General features: G+C 46.8%; 1 protein-coding gene across 1 annotated transcript in view; it reads left to right on the top strand.

Moving 5' to 3' along the window:
* The first annotated feature begins 3,801 nt into the window (after nt 1-3,801).
* The window catches only part of eno2 (enolase 2), a 37,218-nt gene continuing 22,403 nt past the window's right edge, over nt 3,802-18,616 (top strand). Inside the window, exons 1-2 of the mRNA XM_061908457.1 lie at nt 3,802-3,863; nt 15,400-15,485. Coding sequence (XP_061764441.1) covers nt 15,401-15,485 — 85 coding nt within the window. The 5' untranslated portion in view covers nt 3,802-3,863; nt 15,400. The remainder of the gene's footprint in view (nt 3,864-15,399; nt 15,486-18,616) is intronic.

Consider the following 18,616-nt stretch of genomic DNA (forward strand, 5'->3'; position numbering starts at 1 on the left):
GGACTACGAGACTGACAAAAAGTTTCTACCCACAGGCCATCAGGCTTGTGAATGCTAACTTGTGAATGCTAGCCCCACAGTCTTTACTTTTGTCTTTTTGAACAAAAGACAGCTACCTTGACCACCCCCCAAACTGTGAACCATCACTGTAGACACCTTTGACATTTGATCACTAAAGACACTTTAACTGCTGCTGTGACCCTAGGTTACCTCCATATTTATACTGTTGACTGTCAATCAGAATGTGCAATAATGTTATGTTACTTACTGCCTTGTATATACTTTTTATTTTTATTTTTTATTTTTAGCTAAGTATCGTGCAACTTGTTGAAGGGTGGACTAGGAAAGTAAGATTTTCATACACGGCAAACTGTCTGTTTAAAGGGGAACATTATCACCAGACCTATGTAAGCGTCAATATATACCCTGATGTTGCAGAAAAAAGACCATATATTTTTTTATCCGGTTTCCGAACTCTAAATGGGTGAATTTTGGCGAATTAAACGCCTTTCTGTTTATTGCTCTCGGAGCGATGACATCAGAACGTGACATCACATAGGTTATAAAGCCGCCATTTTCTCAAACACATTACAAACACCGGGTCTCAGCTCTGTTATTTTCAGTTTTTTTGACTGTTTTCCGTACCTTGGAGACATCATGCCTTGTCGGTGTGTTGTCGGAGGGTGTAACAACACTAACAGGGAGGGATTCAAGTTGCACCACTGGCCCAAAGATGCGAAAGTGGCAAGAAATTGGACAAAATTTGTTCAAAATACAAGGGTGTGGGGAAAGCCGACGAAATGGTCAGTCGTTTGTTCCGCACACTTTACCAACGAAAGCTATGCTACTACAGAGATGGCAAGATTGTGTTGATATCCTGCGACACTCAAAGCAGATGCATTTCCAACGATAAAGTCAAAGAAATCTGCCGCCAGCCCCCCATTGAAAGTGCCAGAGTGTCTGCACAATTTACCGGCGATGCTAAGGCAGACATGGCACAGAGATGTATGGATAACCTGCAGATGCATTTCCAACGATAAAGTCAACTAAATCACAAAGGTGAGTTTTGTTGCTGTTATTCACTTATGTGCTAATCAGACATATTTGGTTACGGCATGACTGCCAGCTAATCGATGCTAACATGCTATTTAGGCTAGCTCTATGTACATTTGTAGCCATATTTGCATCCGGCGTTTCCCTCCACCCACATTTAATGCCAAACAAACACTTACCAATCGACATATTTAACTTGATCCAGTGTCACAAGATGCGAAAGTCTCGAACGTTTGGTCTGCACATTTTACCGGCGATGCTAAGGCAGACATGGCGAATAGCGTCAATAGCTATTCGCTCAATAGCTTCAGTTTCTTCTTCAATTTTGTTTTCGCTATCTGCCTCCAAACTCCAACCATCCGTTTCAATACAAGCGTAATCTGTTGAATCGCTTAAACCGCTGAAATCCATGTGTTATTATATTTTTTTGCCTTTTGGTCCGGGACCCTTTGGGACTGTGTGACAAGGGGTGGCACTTTCGTGACCTCTGTTGTGCTTTTTTTGTGGACTTCTGGATCTGCCTCCCGGGAGCCTTTTCGCTATGGAGACCAGCTGCTGGGTGTCTGCTACACCAGAGTATGTTTGGATGTACTGGAGGAGATGCGGATGAGGGGACAGGGCTGCGGAGCTGGCACTGAGCGCTGGGACGGAGAGGCTTCGCGGTGTCTTGACTGGGTGAGCAGGTGTCGGACACCTCAGTCACCTTGGACGTATCCTCGCTCATCCATTCGGACTGGACACTGGCCGAGAGTGGAGTCGGCTGTCTTGGTTGCCTTGTTGGGTCTGCTCCTGTCTCTGGCCATGCTCCCTCCTCCCCAGCAGACGATGGCGTGGAACACCGCAGAGGCCACCACAGTGGATATGTTTCTTTTACTTTTTATTCATAGCTGTATGTAGAAGTGTCTGGTTTTATGTGCTGCTTTAATGTCTTTAATGTCCTCTGTGTTCTTTGATGTTTGATGTTTCCCTCTTACACACATGGAAGAGGGCTGTGTACCATGGCTATGAGTTGTTTTTTTTATTTTGTTTTTTGTTTTTTTTATTTATTTGTTTTTTTTCCCTTGGCCTCAGTCTGCACCTCCTCTCCAGGGCCCAGGCAAAGACCGATTTTTTTAATTTTATTTTAATCTTCTATTTTTTTCTCCCCCCCCCCCCCCTTTGTTTACCTTTATCTCATCTTTTTTGTAAGGGGCGCTGGAAGCCGGCAGACCCGTCAGCGATCCTGTTCTGTCTCCCTGTAATGTTTGTCTAAACTTGAATGGGATTGTGCTGAAAATTTTAATTTTCCTGAAGGAACTCTCCTGACGGAATAAATAAAGTACTATCTAATCTAATCTAATCTAATCTAAATCTGAGTCTGAATCCGAGCTAATGTCGCTATATCTTGCTGTGCTATCCGTTTGTTTGTATTGGCATCACTGGATGACGTCACAGGAAAATGGAAGATGGCTTCACAGATAGCGAAAATCAGGCACTTTAAAGCTTTTTTTAGGGATATCCCGGGATGGGTTAAATTTTGAAAAAAACTTCGAAAAATAAAATAAGCCACTGGGAACTGATTTTTATTGGTTTTAACCCTTCTGAAATTGTGATAATGTTCCCCTTTAACTGTGCATATGACAATAAACAATCTTGAATCTTGAAACACGACCTAGCCGTGACACAAGACGCTGTAGTCGGTGGCTATCCACTATCCAGTGTTGTTCGCAAACCTTCACATACCATATTTGTCTTCTTTCTGGGTTGTGGGGAAATCAATGTCATATCTTTCCACAATTCTTGCAGGTAGAGCAGCTCCATTGTGCACAACAGAGCATTTTTACATGTGAAAAAACTGAAAAAGCGCTGCAAACACACAGCATTAGCTCCAAGGTAGCGGTCATGGCGCCCTGTAGTCACATGTGTGCCTTTTGAACATTCATTGAAGAGATCGCCTAAAACCGAGTTGGCCTTACTCTCTTCATACACCACTCTGAGCGGTAGAAGACACATGATTGTTTACACTATGTACCGTACACCACCTCACTTTTACTTTCGTCTTTCATCATTTTCAACCAAACCTTCACACTCCGGTGTGTGTGTCTCAATTGGCCGCTCTCTCACGTCTAATCGGTTTGTGTACGTCAAGGACATTGCACTGCTTGTCTCCAAAAGATAATTCCATTTAAATCATGAATTTAATTATAGAGGATCTGACACACTCGTGCACACAGACTGCTCCTTGCTGTCAGTGTGTGTTACTGTCAGCCTCCAGCAGACGAGAACATCCTCATCAGTCTGTTTGCCAAGCCTCCATGGTTCCTGCGGCACACTCACACACACACATTGCCCTTGGATGTTTTTAAAACCGAGAAGCGTGTGTGCGCGCACTGACTTACAAAATGGCCTCTCAGGGGTTAAAGGTCATGGAGGAGATGCTAACTGCTTTGCTTCTCTTTGGGGACACAGGGATGAGACACGTAGGTCATTTTGTTAGCGTCGCATAATAGCTGTTAATGTTTTCATGGATGCTGCAGAACCCCCTCGTCTGCCAGGGGGGATGGATTATGTAACCCAGAAGAATTTGACCCCACAGCCCCCGCCCCCCCTCTCAGGGCCACCGTCTATTTTTATGTCGTTTGCACCTCAGCCGTGTCCCTCCGTGTCTTCCTCTCGCCATCTCCTCTGACTCATCTTCCTAAACCTCGCCACTCCCCCCCCACTCTGACGTCACTACCCGCCCCCCCAGACCCCACCTCCCAACCAAACCACCCCTCCTCCCCCCCTGTTTTTCCTCTCAGTTGTTAAGACAGGCACGACACACACGGCAGGTAAAGATGCTCGTCCTTTCTTCTATGTGAGCAAGCGTTGTGTGTGTGTGTGTGCGTGTGTGTTTACTGAAGGATGCTTTTGGAAAAGGAAAGTGTATGTCGTTGTACATCTTAGCTGCAGTCATATCAATGTGTGTGTGTGTGTTGTGCATCTCAGCTGCAGTAAAATCTGTGTGTGTGCGTGTGTGTGTGTGTTGTACCTCTTAGCTGCAGTCATATCTATATGTGTGTGTGTGTTGTACCTCTTGCTGCAGTCATACCTATGTGTGTGTGTGTGTGTTGTACCTCTTAGCTGCAGTCATATCTATATGTGTGTGTGTGTGTTGTACCTCTTAGCTGCAGTCATATCTATGTGTGTGTGTGTGTGTGTGTGTGTGTGTGTTGTACCTCTTAGCTGCAGTCATATCTATATGTGTGTGTGTGTGTGTGTGTGTGTGTTGTACATCTTCGCTGCAGTCATATCTATGTGTGTGTGTGTGTGTTGTACATCTTAGCTGCAACCATATCTATGTGTGTGTGTGTGTGTAGTACATCTCAGCTGTAGTCATATGTATGTGTGTGTGTGTACGTTGTACGTCTTAGCTGCAGTCATATCTATGTGTGTGTGTGTGTGTGTGTGTTGTACATCTCAGCTACAGTCATATCTATGTGTATGTGTTGTACAACTTAGCTGCAGCCATATATGTGTGTGTGTGTGTTGTACATCTCAGCTGCAGTCATATCTATGTTTGTGTGTGTTGTACATCAAAGCTGCAGTCATATTTATGTGTGTGTGTGTTGTACATCTCAGCTGCAGTAATATCTGTGTGTGTGTGGGTGTGTTGTACATCTAAGCTGCAGTAATATCTGTGTGTGTGTTGTACATCTCAGCTGCAGTAATATCCGTGTGTGTGTGTGTGTGTGTTGTACATCTCAGCTGCAGTAATATCTGTGTGTGTGTTGTACATCTCAGCTGCAGTAATATCCGTGTGTGTGTGTGTTGTACATCTTAGCTACAGTAATATCTATGTGTGTGTGTTGTACATCTCAGCTACAGTAATATCTATGTGTGTGTGTTGTACATCTCAGCTGCAGTAATATCTTTGTGTGTGTGTTGTACATCTCAGCTGCAGTAATATCCATGTGTGTGTGTGCGTGTGTGTGTTGTACATCTCAGCTGCAATCATATCTATGTATGTGTGTGTTGTACATCTTAGCTGCAGCCATATCTATGTGTGTGTGTGTGTGTGCGTGTGTGTGTGTGTGTGTGTGTGTGTGTTGTACATCTCAGCTGCAGTTATATCTATTTGTGTGTGAGGGTGTGTGTTGTACATCTTAGCTGCAGTCATATCTATGTGTGTGTGTGTTGTACATCTTGGCTGCAGTAAATGTGTGTTGACTCTGTTTTGGCAGCTACTGTAGCTGTAATGTGTGTGTGTGTGTGAATGTGTGATATTGTGCAAACACTCAGTTATGGTGGCGTGTGTTTCACGCAGATTGCAAGATAGGATATAGAATTTTTTTGCATGTGTATGCAGGGGCGCCGCTCGGGATTTTGGGCCCCATGAAAATAATCTTTACAGGGCCGCCAACACATAATTTCATATGATTTCATCATCATTAGGGGCCTCTCTGGGCCCCCCTCCATCATGGACCCCTAGTATCCCTTGAATCCGTCTCCTTTACCCACCCTTTTCAGCGCCCCAGGGTGTTGGGGCGGGGGAGGGGGGGCGAAACCAACTAGTGTGTCTTCAAAGCGTCACTTTAAATGCGTCAGGTTAGAATTGATGCCGCAGACTGGAGGTGCGCAGTGGACGCTTGACTTTGCGCGTGCGCGTGTGCGTGACCTGCTTTGACTGTGTTGTGTCACATCCGTGGGTAATTGTCAATTGATCAGGAATTCATGCAATGTTAATGTAAACCAAAATAAACAATATAGTATAAATACGTTATTGCATGTGTCCAAGTCCGTCCAAACTAGCGTATTTAATTGTTTAAATGTGTCCTGCTCTTTTTATCAATGTCCTTATCCGCACATTTAAAGCGCGCCACTCGCATCCGTGTGTTTGCTGGCGGTATCTCGGCAAAACTAAAGCTGCTTTCCCGCCAAATGCCCAGCGAAAAGGCTTCTGGAATCACCCACAAGCAAAAGATGCGTTCAGGGACTGGTCCCAGAGAGAGTTCAGTTAAAGCTGCAAGGACGGCGTATTTGTGTGGAAAGGCTGGCGTCCGTTTACCCAGGATGCATTGCGGCGCAGCCTCCCCTCGTCGTGTCGTCATCACTCGCTCGTGCCTCCCGCTGCAGTCTGCAGAAGGTGCGGCGTGGTGCGTTGAAAATAGAAAAATATAGGGGGAAAACAATTTTTTTGTTTGAGGACAAACATGACACACACCTTCCTAATTGTTGGAAAGCCCACTGTTTATGTAGATAGATAAATAGTGTAATAATCCCAGGAATGCAGGCTCATACAACTTCTCCGTTTTATCGTATCTTTATTGCACAAGATGCAAAACAACCATACAACGGCACTCATGTGTCTTTCCAACCGACTTCCCGGGCAACTCGAACACACACACCCTATCAACGACGTCACTTCCCTATATCTTCCCGGAAGTCCCGCCCCCCGGCCAAAGCCATTCGTTAACACCCTGTAGCAGCCGCTACACCACCTCCCCCTTACAAAAAGTCCTCGCCCTCGAGGACTGACCCGTAAGGCAACATTTGGTGACATCACAACAGCATGTAAATCAGAGCAACACATTAGTGCAAACAAAACAATGTAGACAACGTAACCTTTACATCACACAAAACAGGTTTACAACACCCCCACCCAATTTTCCCTAGTCTAAGGACACCACAAAGTCTTGCAAGCGGTCCGGAGGCTTCTTTTTCCGCCTCGGCCGCTCCCTTCCAGTCCCCAGGAATGGGACAACTGGGTCAGGTGTGCCAGTCCTCGGGAGGGAGCTGGAAGGGGCGGGGGACACAAGGGGAGGGGAAATTGGTTCTTCCTGGAGCGTAAACGGGGTATTGGGAACGGGCTGGGTGGGCAAGGGAGAGGTCACCTGTGTATCCGAGGCAGGGGAAGGGGGACCCCCCCGGTAGGGGGCTAGTCTGTCTCTGTGGAGGGCCACTTTCCTTCCCCGGGGGGGCAGCTGGACACGATACACAACCTCTCCCAGCTTCTGGAGTATCCTACAGGGCCCTGTCCATTTGCTGTCCAGCTTGGGACTGCGGCCCTTCTTCCGAATCGGGTTGTAAACCCAGACCAACTCGCCTGGCACGAAGTCCCTCCCTCGGGTCGTCATGTCATAGTAGCGTTTTTGTTTCACACCAGCTTCCTGCAGCCGCTCCCGAGCAAAACTGTGGGCTGAGTCCAGCCGGTCCTGTAATTTCCTGGCGTACTCTGGTCCTGCAGCGAAGGCCGGGGCATCAGGAGGGCGGCCAAAGGCCAGCTCTGCTGGTGTGCGCATCTCTCTCCCTAACATGAGAAGCGCCGGTGTGCACTCCGTGGATTCCTGGACAGCAGAGCGACACGCCATCAGCACCAGCGGTAGGTGTTCGTCCCAGTCACGCTGGTGGCGGGAGGTGACAATGGCGAGCTGGTCTCCCAGGTTGCGGTGGAAACGCTCCACCAACCCATCACTCTGAGGGTGCAATGGGGTAGTGCGGGTTTTGTGGATACCCAGGCGCTCGCACAAGGCGGAAAACACCCGGGACTCAAAGTTCGTGCCCCGGTCACTGTGCAGAGACGCCATAACGCCAAACCGACTTATCATGCCCCCCACCAGGGCATCAGCAATGGTCTCTGCCTCCTGGTTGGGAATGGCGTATGCCTCTGGCCATTTTGTAAAATAGTCAATGGCGGAAAGGACATAGCGGTTCCCCTTGTCCGACCGTGGGTAGGGCCCCGTAATGTCAATCCCCACCCTGTCCATGGGGCACCCCACTGGGAACTGTTGGAGCGGCGCCTGTGAGCGCCCAGTGGGGCCTTTGCGGGCAACGCAGGGGTCGCAGCGGCGGCAGAAATCCTCCACATCTCTCTTCTGCCGACCCCAATAGAACCCCTGTCGCAGCCGCTTAAGTGTTTTGGCGACCCCGAAATGTCCAGACCCACCTTCCCCATGCACTGCCCTAAGCACCGCCCCTTGCAGTCCCTTTGGCACCACCACCTGCCACTGGTCTTCACCCGTGGCCGCGGCCTTAAATGCCCGCTGCAGCACGCCTTGGGACACCCGCAGTGAGTCAAACATGGCCCAAAGTCCCTTGGTAGCCTTGGAGAATGGTGCCACCGCCTCCCAAGGCGGGCGCTGCCCAGCCTCTACCCACTGCAAGACAGGATGGAGGTCTGTGTCACCCTCCTGTGCGTGCCTCCAATCAGTGTTCGTCACAGTCTGTAGTTCCCTGCAGGCAACGTTATCAGCCTGACTGACAGCCACACCCTCAGCGCCTTCCGCCCGCCGCTCTTGTTCCCGAGCTTCCCTGCGCTCGCAGTAACGACATCCGTCTGCTGCACACGGCCGGCGAGAGAGTGCGTCCGCGTTGGAGTGGCGAGCGCCCGGCCGATGTTCTATTTTAAAGTCGTATCCTTGTAGCTCTTCCAACCACCTGGCGACCTGCCCCTCCGGCTCCCGGAAAGTCATTAGCCACTGGAGAGCAGAGTGGTCAGTCCTAATCACAAAGGGGAGGCCACACAGGTAGTATTTAAAGTGTCTGATAGAGAGCACCACGGCCAGCAGTTCTCGGCGGGTGACGCAGTAATTACGCTCCGACTTTGTGAGTTTCTGACTGAAGTATGCCACAACCCTCTCTCCTTCCTGCCACGGCTGAGCAAGTACATCCCCCACCCCCACCCCGCTGGCATCAGTGTCCAGTAAGAAGGGCAGGGCGAGGTCAGGTGGGGCGAGTACCGGGGCCTCACACAGGGCCCGTTTCAACCCCCAGAATGCCTCCTGGCACCCTTCGGACCACACAAAGTCTTTGCCTCTTTCCAGCAACCGGTATAGGGGCGCGGCGATTGTAGCAAAACCCCGCACGTGCCTCCGGTAGTAAGAGGCAAGCCCAATGAAGCTCTTCAGCTGTCCTTGGTCTCGAGGGGCGGGCCAGTCTCTCACGGCCCGCACTTTCTCACCCATGGCGCCAATGCCATCGGCACCCAGCTCATGTCCCAAGAAGGTTACTTCTCGTCGCATGAAACTGCATTTCTCAGGGTGCAGTTTAAGGCCCGCTGCTCGAATCCTCTCCAGGACTCTCCTCAAGGACCCCAAAGCTGCTTCGAAAGAACGCCCGTGTACCAGGATGTCATCCAGGTATACCAGGCACTCTTGGCGTGGAATACCAGCCAGTACTTTGTCCATAAGCCGGGCAAAAGTGGCGGGTGCATTACAGAGCCCAAAACTAAGGACTTTGAATTGCCACAATCCCCGGCCAGTACAGAAGGCGGATTTAGGGCGAGATTCGGGAGAAAGGGGTACTTGGTAATATCCGCTCTTAAGGTCCAGAGTGGTGAACCACGAAGAGCCGGAAACTAGGTCCAGGGACTCATCAATACGGGGTAGGGGGTAAGAGTCCTTTGTGGTCACTTCGTTCAATCGTCTGTAATCTACACAGAATCGCCAATCATCAGCCTTCTTCTTCGCGACCATGACCACAGGTGCCGCCCAGGGGCTCTCAGACGGCTCAATAAAGTCGGCCCGCAGCAGGTCATCCACGGCCTTGTCGCATACCTGCTGCCGAGCGAGGGGGATGCGGCGCGCGTGACACTTGATGGGCCGCGCCAAGCCAGTGTCTATTACATGCTCTGCCAAGTGGGTTCTTCCCACTTCATTCTCATTCGTTGCAAAGCTGCCCTGAAATTCCATCAGCAGCTGTTTCAGCTGTTCTTGTTGCTGTTTTTCCAGGTCTCCGTACTCCTCTCTCCACACCCCTTCTCCCACGACCGAGGGGCCCGGCGGTGGGCGAGGGGATGTGGCCGGGGCTGCCCGGGGCTGGCATCCCCGGGTAGTAAACTGCTCGGTCTCCCCCCTCATTGGCTGAAGGGAGACGGGGTGAGGGCAGGAATAGTAATTTGGTGCGGTGTGAGGCAACCAGAATGCAGAGGCATGCGGTGAAACGGGAAGGGGCCCGGGAACTAGGGTACCCATGGCAACTGTTGGGCCGCCCGGGAAGTTAAGTGTACCCCTCCCCATGTCTAGCAGGCACCCAGTGACTCGGAGGAAGTCCAGCCCTAAGATGCAGCAGTCTTGCACGTCTGCCACCCAAACTAGATGGCGGACTTTTTTTCCCCCCACGCACAACCACAGGAACCCCTTCCCCACCATAGGAGCAAGCTGGCCAGTGACTGTGCGGAGCTGTACTGCTGTAGGCTCAAGTGGTGTACTGCTGGGCAGAACATCTGGTCTTACCAGCGTTACTGATGACCCTGTGTCCACCAGGCCCGCGGTAGGCACCCCCTGGACAGAGACAGCAACGTGGCAGGAGCCCCCTCCCTTGGGGCCCCCTCGAGTCCAGCCCACCGCCATTGGTGGCACACTGCTGTCGTCTGCTTCTGGGGGGGACGGAGCCCCTCCCCCCTGGCTGTGCCGCTGGGCTCCTCCGGTTGCCAGAAAGCGAGGAGTAGAAGAAGGGGAGTCGTCGTCTGCTTCTGGGGGGGATGGAGCCCCTCCCCCCTGGCTGTGCTGACGGGCTCCCTCCCCTGCCTGACGAGCGTGTGCTGGCGAGTCAGGGTTCGTGGTGGCCGTAGGGGCCCGCATACCCCCGACTATGCGGGCCCGGCGCCGTTTCCCGGCTCACGACGAGTGGCAGGGCACTCCCTGCGAAAGTGTCCAGGTTGGCCACATCCCCAGCAGACCTGCATGGGACGCGGGCCACGTTGATTTTGCAGAGTCACTGCCCTCAGTAGTTCGGTAATTTCTGTCGCCCAAGCCGGCGCCATGTCACCAGACGGGTGTGACGACACCGCCCTCACTGGATGGGGTTTCATTTCCAGTTCCCCAGCTGCAGCAGCACTTCCCAGCATCTCCCTCTCAACAGCAGCTTCCAGTGCCTCCTGCAGGGACCTCGGGTGCTGAAGCTGCACTTGCACGCGCAGGTCAGGAGGAGTAATGGCTCCAACAAACAGATCAGTTGCGAGTTCGTTTCGTGCCTCAGCAGGCAGGTGACCATACGCACGGCGCACCTGGCCCTCAATGTCATTAGCGAGCCCCCGGAGTGGCTCGCCAGGCTTCCTGCACCTCCCTCTCAGTTCAGTTTTTAGAAGTGCTGGCTGAGACCATCTCCCAAACCTCCTCTTGAGCGCCCCCACCAGGGCTGCGTAGCATCGCTGCTGTTCGGGATCCAGCAGCAGGAGGCACGAAAGAGCCTCTCCCTCTAGACACAAAGCCAATTGCAATGCTTTGTCCTTTGCTTCCCACCTTCTAGCGTCTGCCAACAGTTCAAATTGAGCGTGGAACGCCTCCCAATCCGATCCACCGGCAAATTTTGGCGTCTTCACTGATGCAGCCGACGGTGGGGGGGCCGCGCCGTGCGGGGAAGTTGCTGGCGGCGGCGGTAACTTTACATCTTCACGGGTCGACGAGCCGCTAGTCTGCGAGCAGTAGCGTGGCTGTTCGACAGTCACCCGCTCCAAAACAGCGCCATCCCGCTCCACTTTATACTTCATTTCACCGGAGCTAAACATGATAAACGGCTAGCGGTCCTAGCTAACTCACAGACTGAAGCTAACTGGCTAATGCGTCCTTACCGCGACAAAGTTTCCTTCGAACTCGCCGTTTTACTTCTGACACCAGTGTAATAATCCCAGGAATGCAGGCTCATACAACTTCTCCGTTTTATCGTATCTTTATTGCACAAGATGCAAAACAACCATACAACGGCACTCATGTGTCTTTCCAACCGACTTCCCGGGCAACTCGAACACACACACCCTATCAACGACGTCACTTCCCTATATCTTCCCGGAAGTCCCGCCCCCCGGCCAAAGCCATTCGTTAACACCCTGTAGCAGCCGCTACACCAGATAGATAGATAGATAGATAGATAGATAGATAGATAGATAGATAGATAGATAGATAGATAGATAGATAGATAGATAGATAGATAGTACTTTATTGATTCCTTCAGGAGAGTTCCTTTAGGAAAATTTAAATTCCAGCAGCAGTGTACAGAGTTGAGGTAAATTTAAATAAAAGTAAAAAGTAAATAATGGGGGTTTAAATGGAAACAAAATAGAGAAAAATTACAATAAGAATAAAAAATAAAAAACAACAATGGGAATAAAAATATAACAGTAAAATAAGAATATAACAAGACAAAGTAGGCAGTAGTGACCATGTTATGTAAACGTATTGCACTGTTATTGTGTATGCTTCACTGATGGGCGTTTTTGGTGAACATTGTTTTGTCCTACTAATTTCGGCGGTTCTTGAACTCACCGTAGTGTGGACTGTGTGTGTTTACATGTAAAATCTTCCAGTCCTTTTTTTGTGTCATTTTGTCCACCAAAAGTTTTATGCTGTGCGTGAATGCACAAAGGTGAGCTTTGTTGATGTTATTGACTTGTTGGAGTGCTAATCAGGCATATTTGGTCAGTGCATGACTGCAAGCTGATCAATGCTAACATGCTATTTAGACTAGCTGTATGTACGTATTGCATCAATGCGCCTCATGTGTAGGTATATTTGAGCTCATTTAATATCCTTTACTTATGTCCTCTTTGTATTTAATTTAGTTTTGCATGTCTCATGACATATTATTTAACTCGGACACACACATCGATACCTTTAGCCATTAAACGCCAGTAATTTACAGGACTTATCTCATCTTTTGAGTGGCCTCTGATTTACTAATGGTTTCTAATGTTGTAAAAATGTGTAGAATAAATATCAAATTTCAACATTTCTGTCAACAAAATTTGCTCCAGCCTGCAACACATAGTCATTTTGATAGTAGGCTATTATAGCTGATATAGACACTTACATCATGTTTTGCCTTCATTATAACACTTATAAAAGGCTTTTCCTTTTTAGCAGCTCCAGACAGATTTTTGTTGTTGTATTTTTGGTCCAATATATTGGGTTGCCGACCCCTGCATTAGACAAATATATAAAAAAGAATGTTGTTGCTTTTTATCTTTGCACCATACACTGGCTGGGCACTTTATTAGGTACACCATCTAAGAAGCACAAATGGAAAAAAAGCCATCTGTATGCTAATGATCTCGTCATGTTTTCAATGAGTGTCAGTGATGATTGGGGTGGTATAACTCGGTTGGTAGAGCGTCCGTGCCAGCAACTTGAGGGTTGCCGGTTCTATCCCCGCTTCCGCCACCCTAGTCACTGCCGTTGTGTCCTTGGGCAAGACACTTTACCCACCTGCTCCCAGTGCCACCCATACTGGTTTAAATGTAAAAAATAGAAATTGGGTTTCACTATGTAAAACGCTTTGAGTCACGAGAGAAAAAGCGCTATATAAATATAATTCACTTCACTTCATTGTCATTGGACCGTCAAAAGTTGTCAAACCCACGTTGTAAAGGATGGTTGTGATATAAAAAAATTGCTGTGTCATGATGTCATCAGGCCTTCGAATGCAAACCAAATGAGTTCACAGCCAGTGGCACAATGTTGTTGTTGGCTAACAATTTGGATTCGTGGTCACCGCTTCCGGGTCATCACTTCTGGGCGCATGTTTGTCTGCAGCAAAAGACAGCGTGCCCGCTCAGCATGACGACTACGCGCACTTCACAATGTCTGTGGACGTTCAACAATCTTTTTCTTCCACACGTAGAGCAACGCTCTGCAGTGCTGCAGGGCGGGGCCTCAAATCAGCACAGAAATGAAGATCATGTTTAAAGGCCTACTGAAACCCACTACTACCGACCACGCAGTCTGATAGTTTATATATCAATGATGAAATATTAACATTGCAACACATGCCAATACAGCCTTTTTAGTTTACTAAATTGCAATTTTAAATTTCCCGCGAGTTTCTTGTTGAAAAGGTCGCGGAATGATGACGCGTGCGTGTGACGTCATGGACTGTCAGGAAATATTAGCGCTGCACCACTAGCGGCTAAAAGTCGTCTGCTTTAATCGGATAATTACACAGTATTTTGGACATCTGTGTTGCTGAATCTTTTTCAATTTTTTCATTTAATAATGGAGACTATAAAGAACAATGCTGTTGGTGGAAAGCGGTGGATTGCAGCTGTCTTTAGCACCGAGACACAGCCGGTGTTTCTTTGTTTGTTGTGAAGCAGAGCGGTCAAGCGAATATGTTTTCTCTACGTCAACCAGCATGTTTTTGGATGGGAAAATTGTGATATATATCTTACCGGAGACATCATTGGATTATTCGTCGTCCTGCAGCAGCTGTCAAAAAAGGCAGCTGTGAGTTTGGCTCCTCGGCTTCTCTCTGAGACACTGGCGTGTTCACGGCAGCAATCCGACCTCGAGGTATGTCTTTACAATCTCACTAAAACACTATTAAAACAATAAGCGGATAAGGGATCTTCCAAAATTATCCTATTAAATGTGTTTAATTACATCTGAAAAGCTCACACTGCTGCCGCCCGGAGCCGTCGCTTTTTTTTCTTCTTCTTTTTTTTTTTTCTTAGTCCTTCACTATCAACCATTACCCTTCCTCCTCTCTGCCCCCCATCTTGCAATCCCACCCAACCAGGTCTAACACCACAACCGCTCTGAGGCAGCGCTGAAGGAGGTAGCCTATTATTTCCACTCTACTCAGGTTATCTTGTATCATGGGATTGTTCTATCCAGTCCTAAAATTGAACTCAGTATCCTAATTCACAAATCTTTCATCCTCGCTCAAATTGTCGCTTTCTCAGTCCGAATTGCTCTTACTGCTGGTGACTCCCATTATAAACAATGTGAATATGTGTGGAGCCCTGCAACTCGTGACGTCACGCGCACATACTTCCAGTAAAGGCAGGGCTTTTTTATTAGCGACCAAAAGTTGCGAACTTTATCGTCAATGTTCTCTACTAAATCCTTTCAGCAAAAATATGGCAATATCGCAAAATGGTCAAGTATGACACATAGAATGGACCTGCTATTCCCGTTTAAATAAGAAAATCTCAATTCAGTAGGCCTTCAAAAAAAGACTAAAAAAACATGGCCCACGCCTCACTGACAGTGGTCCCAACACAAGGTCTGCCATCCATGACCTGCAGCCTCCTATGTGGATCCGTGAACAAACACACATCTGGCGACAATTGGCTGGGATAACACAAACACAGCCATGAGGGCCCAACATACTAATTCACTATCAAGACATGCCTGGAACCTTCTGGAACTTTGACAGTGCATCCGAGCTGCTCCTGAGATGTTTCCTGTATTAGCGCAATTGCATATTCCAAAGATTCTCTCCTGGGAAACAGGAGGCAGCTCTAAACAGGAAGTAGAGTACGGAACAAGAACCTCCATTAAATCAGCTTGGAAAGAATGAATCAAGCGGCGCTTGCATCATCAAGCTCCACCTGATCTACCAGCAGCGACTTAGATGTTGAATGTGACAAAAATGTCTCATCTTTATCACCAGGATGTCGATTGTCAGCATCGTCGCCAGGGAGATCCTGGACTCCCGAGGGAACCCCACAGTGGAAGTGGACCTGCGCACGGAGAAAGGTGACACACCAGCATTACAGCAGCTGAGCTCATTTGCTCATAGCAGGGCAGCTTGCATCACCACCACAACACCATCATGTTACCGCACCAAACAAAGCAAACGCTAATGTTTTAGGTACATTGAAATATATTACAGAAACATCAGTGGCTTAAAACATTGTCCAGGACAAACACTTGTTGAAATAACATGTAAGAAATAACATTTAAAAAAAGACCCAAATAAAAGTATCAAAGCGACAAACAGTCTCATTTTAATGTGTTTGTCGGCTCCAGCGAACCATTCGCTGTGTTCGTGGGAAACACTGAATTGTAAAAACAAAAAAATATATGGAGATCGAGATGTTTAATAGTAAAGATAATATTGTTGTTAGCTTATTTCATAATAAAGATTAAAAACTGAAGGCCTGGGTGGGAGACGCACGGCCCGCCACTGATATACATATATATATATAAATATATATATATACACGTGTATACATACAGTGGGGCAAAAAAGTATTTAGTCAGCCACCGATTGTGCAAGTTCTCCCACTTAAAATGATGACAGAGGTCTGTAATTTTCCTCATAGGTACACTTCAACTGTGAGAGACAGAATGTGAAAAAAAAAATCCTGGTATTTCCATTTTAGGAATTTCAAATAATTTATTTGTAAATTATGGTGGAAAATAAGTATTTGGTCAACCATTCAAAGCTCTCACTGATGGAAGGAGGTTTCGGCTCAAAATCTCAAGATACATGGCCCCATTCATTCTTTCCTTAACACGGATCAGTCTTCCTGTCCCCTTAGCAGAAAAACAGCCCCAAAGCATGATGTTTCCACCCCCATGCTTCACAGTAGGTATGGTGTTCTTGGGATGCAACTCAGTATTCTTCTTCCTCCAAACACGACGTGTTGAGTTTATACCAAAATGGATACATGGATGATACATCAGAGGATTGGGAGAATGTCATGTGGTCAGATGAAACCAAAATAGAACTTTTTGGTATAAACTCAACTCGTGTTTGGAGGAAGAAGAATCCTGAGTTGCTTCCCAAGAACACCATAACTACTGTGAAGCATGGGGGTGGAAACATCATGCTTTGGGGCTGTTTTTCTGCTATGGGGTCAGGACGATTGATACATATATACAGTACATAAAAATGTACATATATACATATATTTACATACATATATACATATACATACATGTATATATTTATACATAAACAGATAAAGAAAAACAGACACCCACACACGCACACAGCAATAAAACAAAACATGACATGACAATTAAGATTGAGGAAACATGCCACCTTTGAGTCGTCTACATTGGAGTATAACTCAAATGTTTACGTCATCTTAAGTACAATGCGGAATATATTTTAAAATACACGTAATACAATGCAATTAATGAATAAATAAAACACAAAAGAGTGAGAATAATTGTTGTATTGTTTATGGATCCCCATTAGCTGACTCCAAAGCGACTGCTTGTCTCCCTGGTGTCCATATAGAAGCATACAAAATAAAAATACAAAGAATACATGCATTACCAAATGTTATACAAAGGAAAAAAACAACATAAGATAAAACAGCTAATTAAACCCAGTATTAACGATTCACATCATGTGGGCAGCTGCAACAGTATCTTCAAAGCTGTCTTGAATGACAATTTACTTTGTGAGAGATTAATGTGAGATGGAAACCCATTCCAGAATGATATACATCTATACATGTTTGAGGGGATTGGTCCTGGGAACAGGAAGTTCCAAATAGCCATTGGTGGCATTCCTATTGTCATGAATGTGTGTTAGTTGATTTTAAAAACTGTTTATAAAAGTAATCTGGTGATTGATCTAACATGATAGCTGTAAAGAACTTAAGGAGACTACAATGCATCTTTTGTTTAACAGACAACCAGGACACGCGTGAATGCATAAATGAAATATTAGTGCGCAAAGAACATTCAAGTGACAGCCTAGCCGCTCTGTTCTGAAAAAGTTTCAGTTTGTTCAGGTCAGACGTAGAATTAGGTCCTGACGGTGAGCAACTCAAACTTAACGTTGAAACAACATGTTTTTGACGACCTTTAAACAATGTTGGGTTCTGACATTGATTTGAGTGTTAAATGTTGGTCATTTCACAACCAATATTCTATAACACAAATATAACGTTGACACAAAATTCTTTTTTGCTACGTTGTTACATTGATTTGACTTTTGAAATTTGATAAATTCCCAAACCAACAACGTAGATCCGACATTGGACATAAACGTTAAATACAACTATTTTGTAAAGTTCTTTCAAAGTCAGTTTTAAAGGACATGTATCAATGATTTGTGCCTGCTGGGGAGGCTCTCCGGAAGGTTGTTCCAAAGTTGGAGGCTATATAGCGGCTAAATGCCGCCTCACCGTGGGTCTTTCTTCTGGTATTTAGTTCAAATAAATGCTTGGTGTCAGAGTTCTTCAGGATCCTTAATGGTTGATATATCAAAAGCAGGTCAGATAGATAAGAAGGCATGGGGCTATCAAGACATTTAGGAACTTCTAATATAATTTTAAAATCGACACATAAGCGAACGGGCAGCTCATTTTAAAACTGGTCTAATGTGTTCCCGCCTTCTGATCCTCTTCAGCACACTTGCAGCTGAGTTCTTATATTGTTTTTGGGAAGATCAGATAACATTGCAACAGTTTAAACAACAAAAAATGAAATAATGCATTAGCCCATCTGTGTTGGCTGAGAGAACAATGAGCTCTGGCTTTGTACTTGAGATGATAAAAAAATGTTCTAATATTTTTGATATGTGGGATAAAAGTCAGCTTCGAGTCAAAAATCACTCCCAGATGGTGTAAAGGATTGTGTAGGTTTAATATCCTGTAACTTTGGTAAAAGTTTCTCTTTCTGGCCTTCTATATGTAAAACCTCTGTTTTGTCCTAGTTGAGCTATAGGAAATCCACTGCACTGTATGACTTGATGTCTAACATGCAGTTAAAAACGGTAGCCATTGGTGCTGTGTCATCAGGAGACACAGCAATGTACAAACCCCGTTTCCATATGAGTTGGGGTATTGTGTTGTATGTAAATATAAACGGAATACAATGATTTCCAAATCCTTTTCAACCCATATTCAATTGAATGCACTACA

Source organism: Nerophis ophidion, linkage group LG08, assembly GCF_033978795.1.
Source record: "Nerophis ophidion isolate RoL-2023_Sa linkage group LG08, RoL_Noph_v1.0, whole genome shotgun sequence".
NCBI lineage: Eukaryota > Metazoa > Chordata > Actinopteri > Syngnathiformes > Syngnathidae > Nerophis > Nerophis ophidion.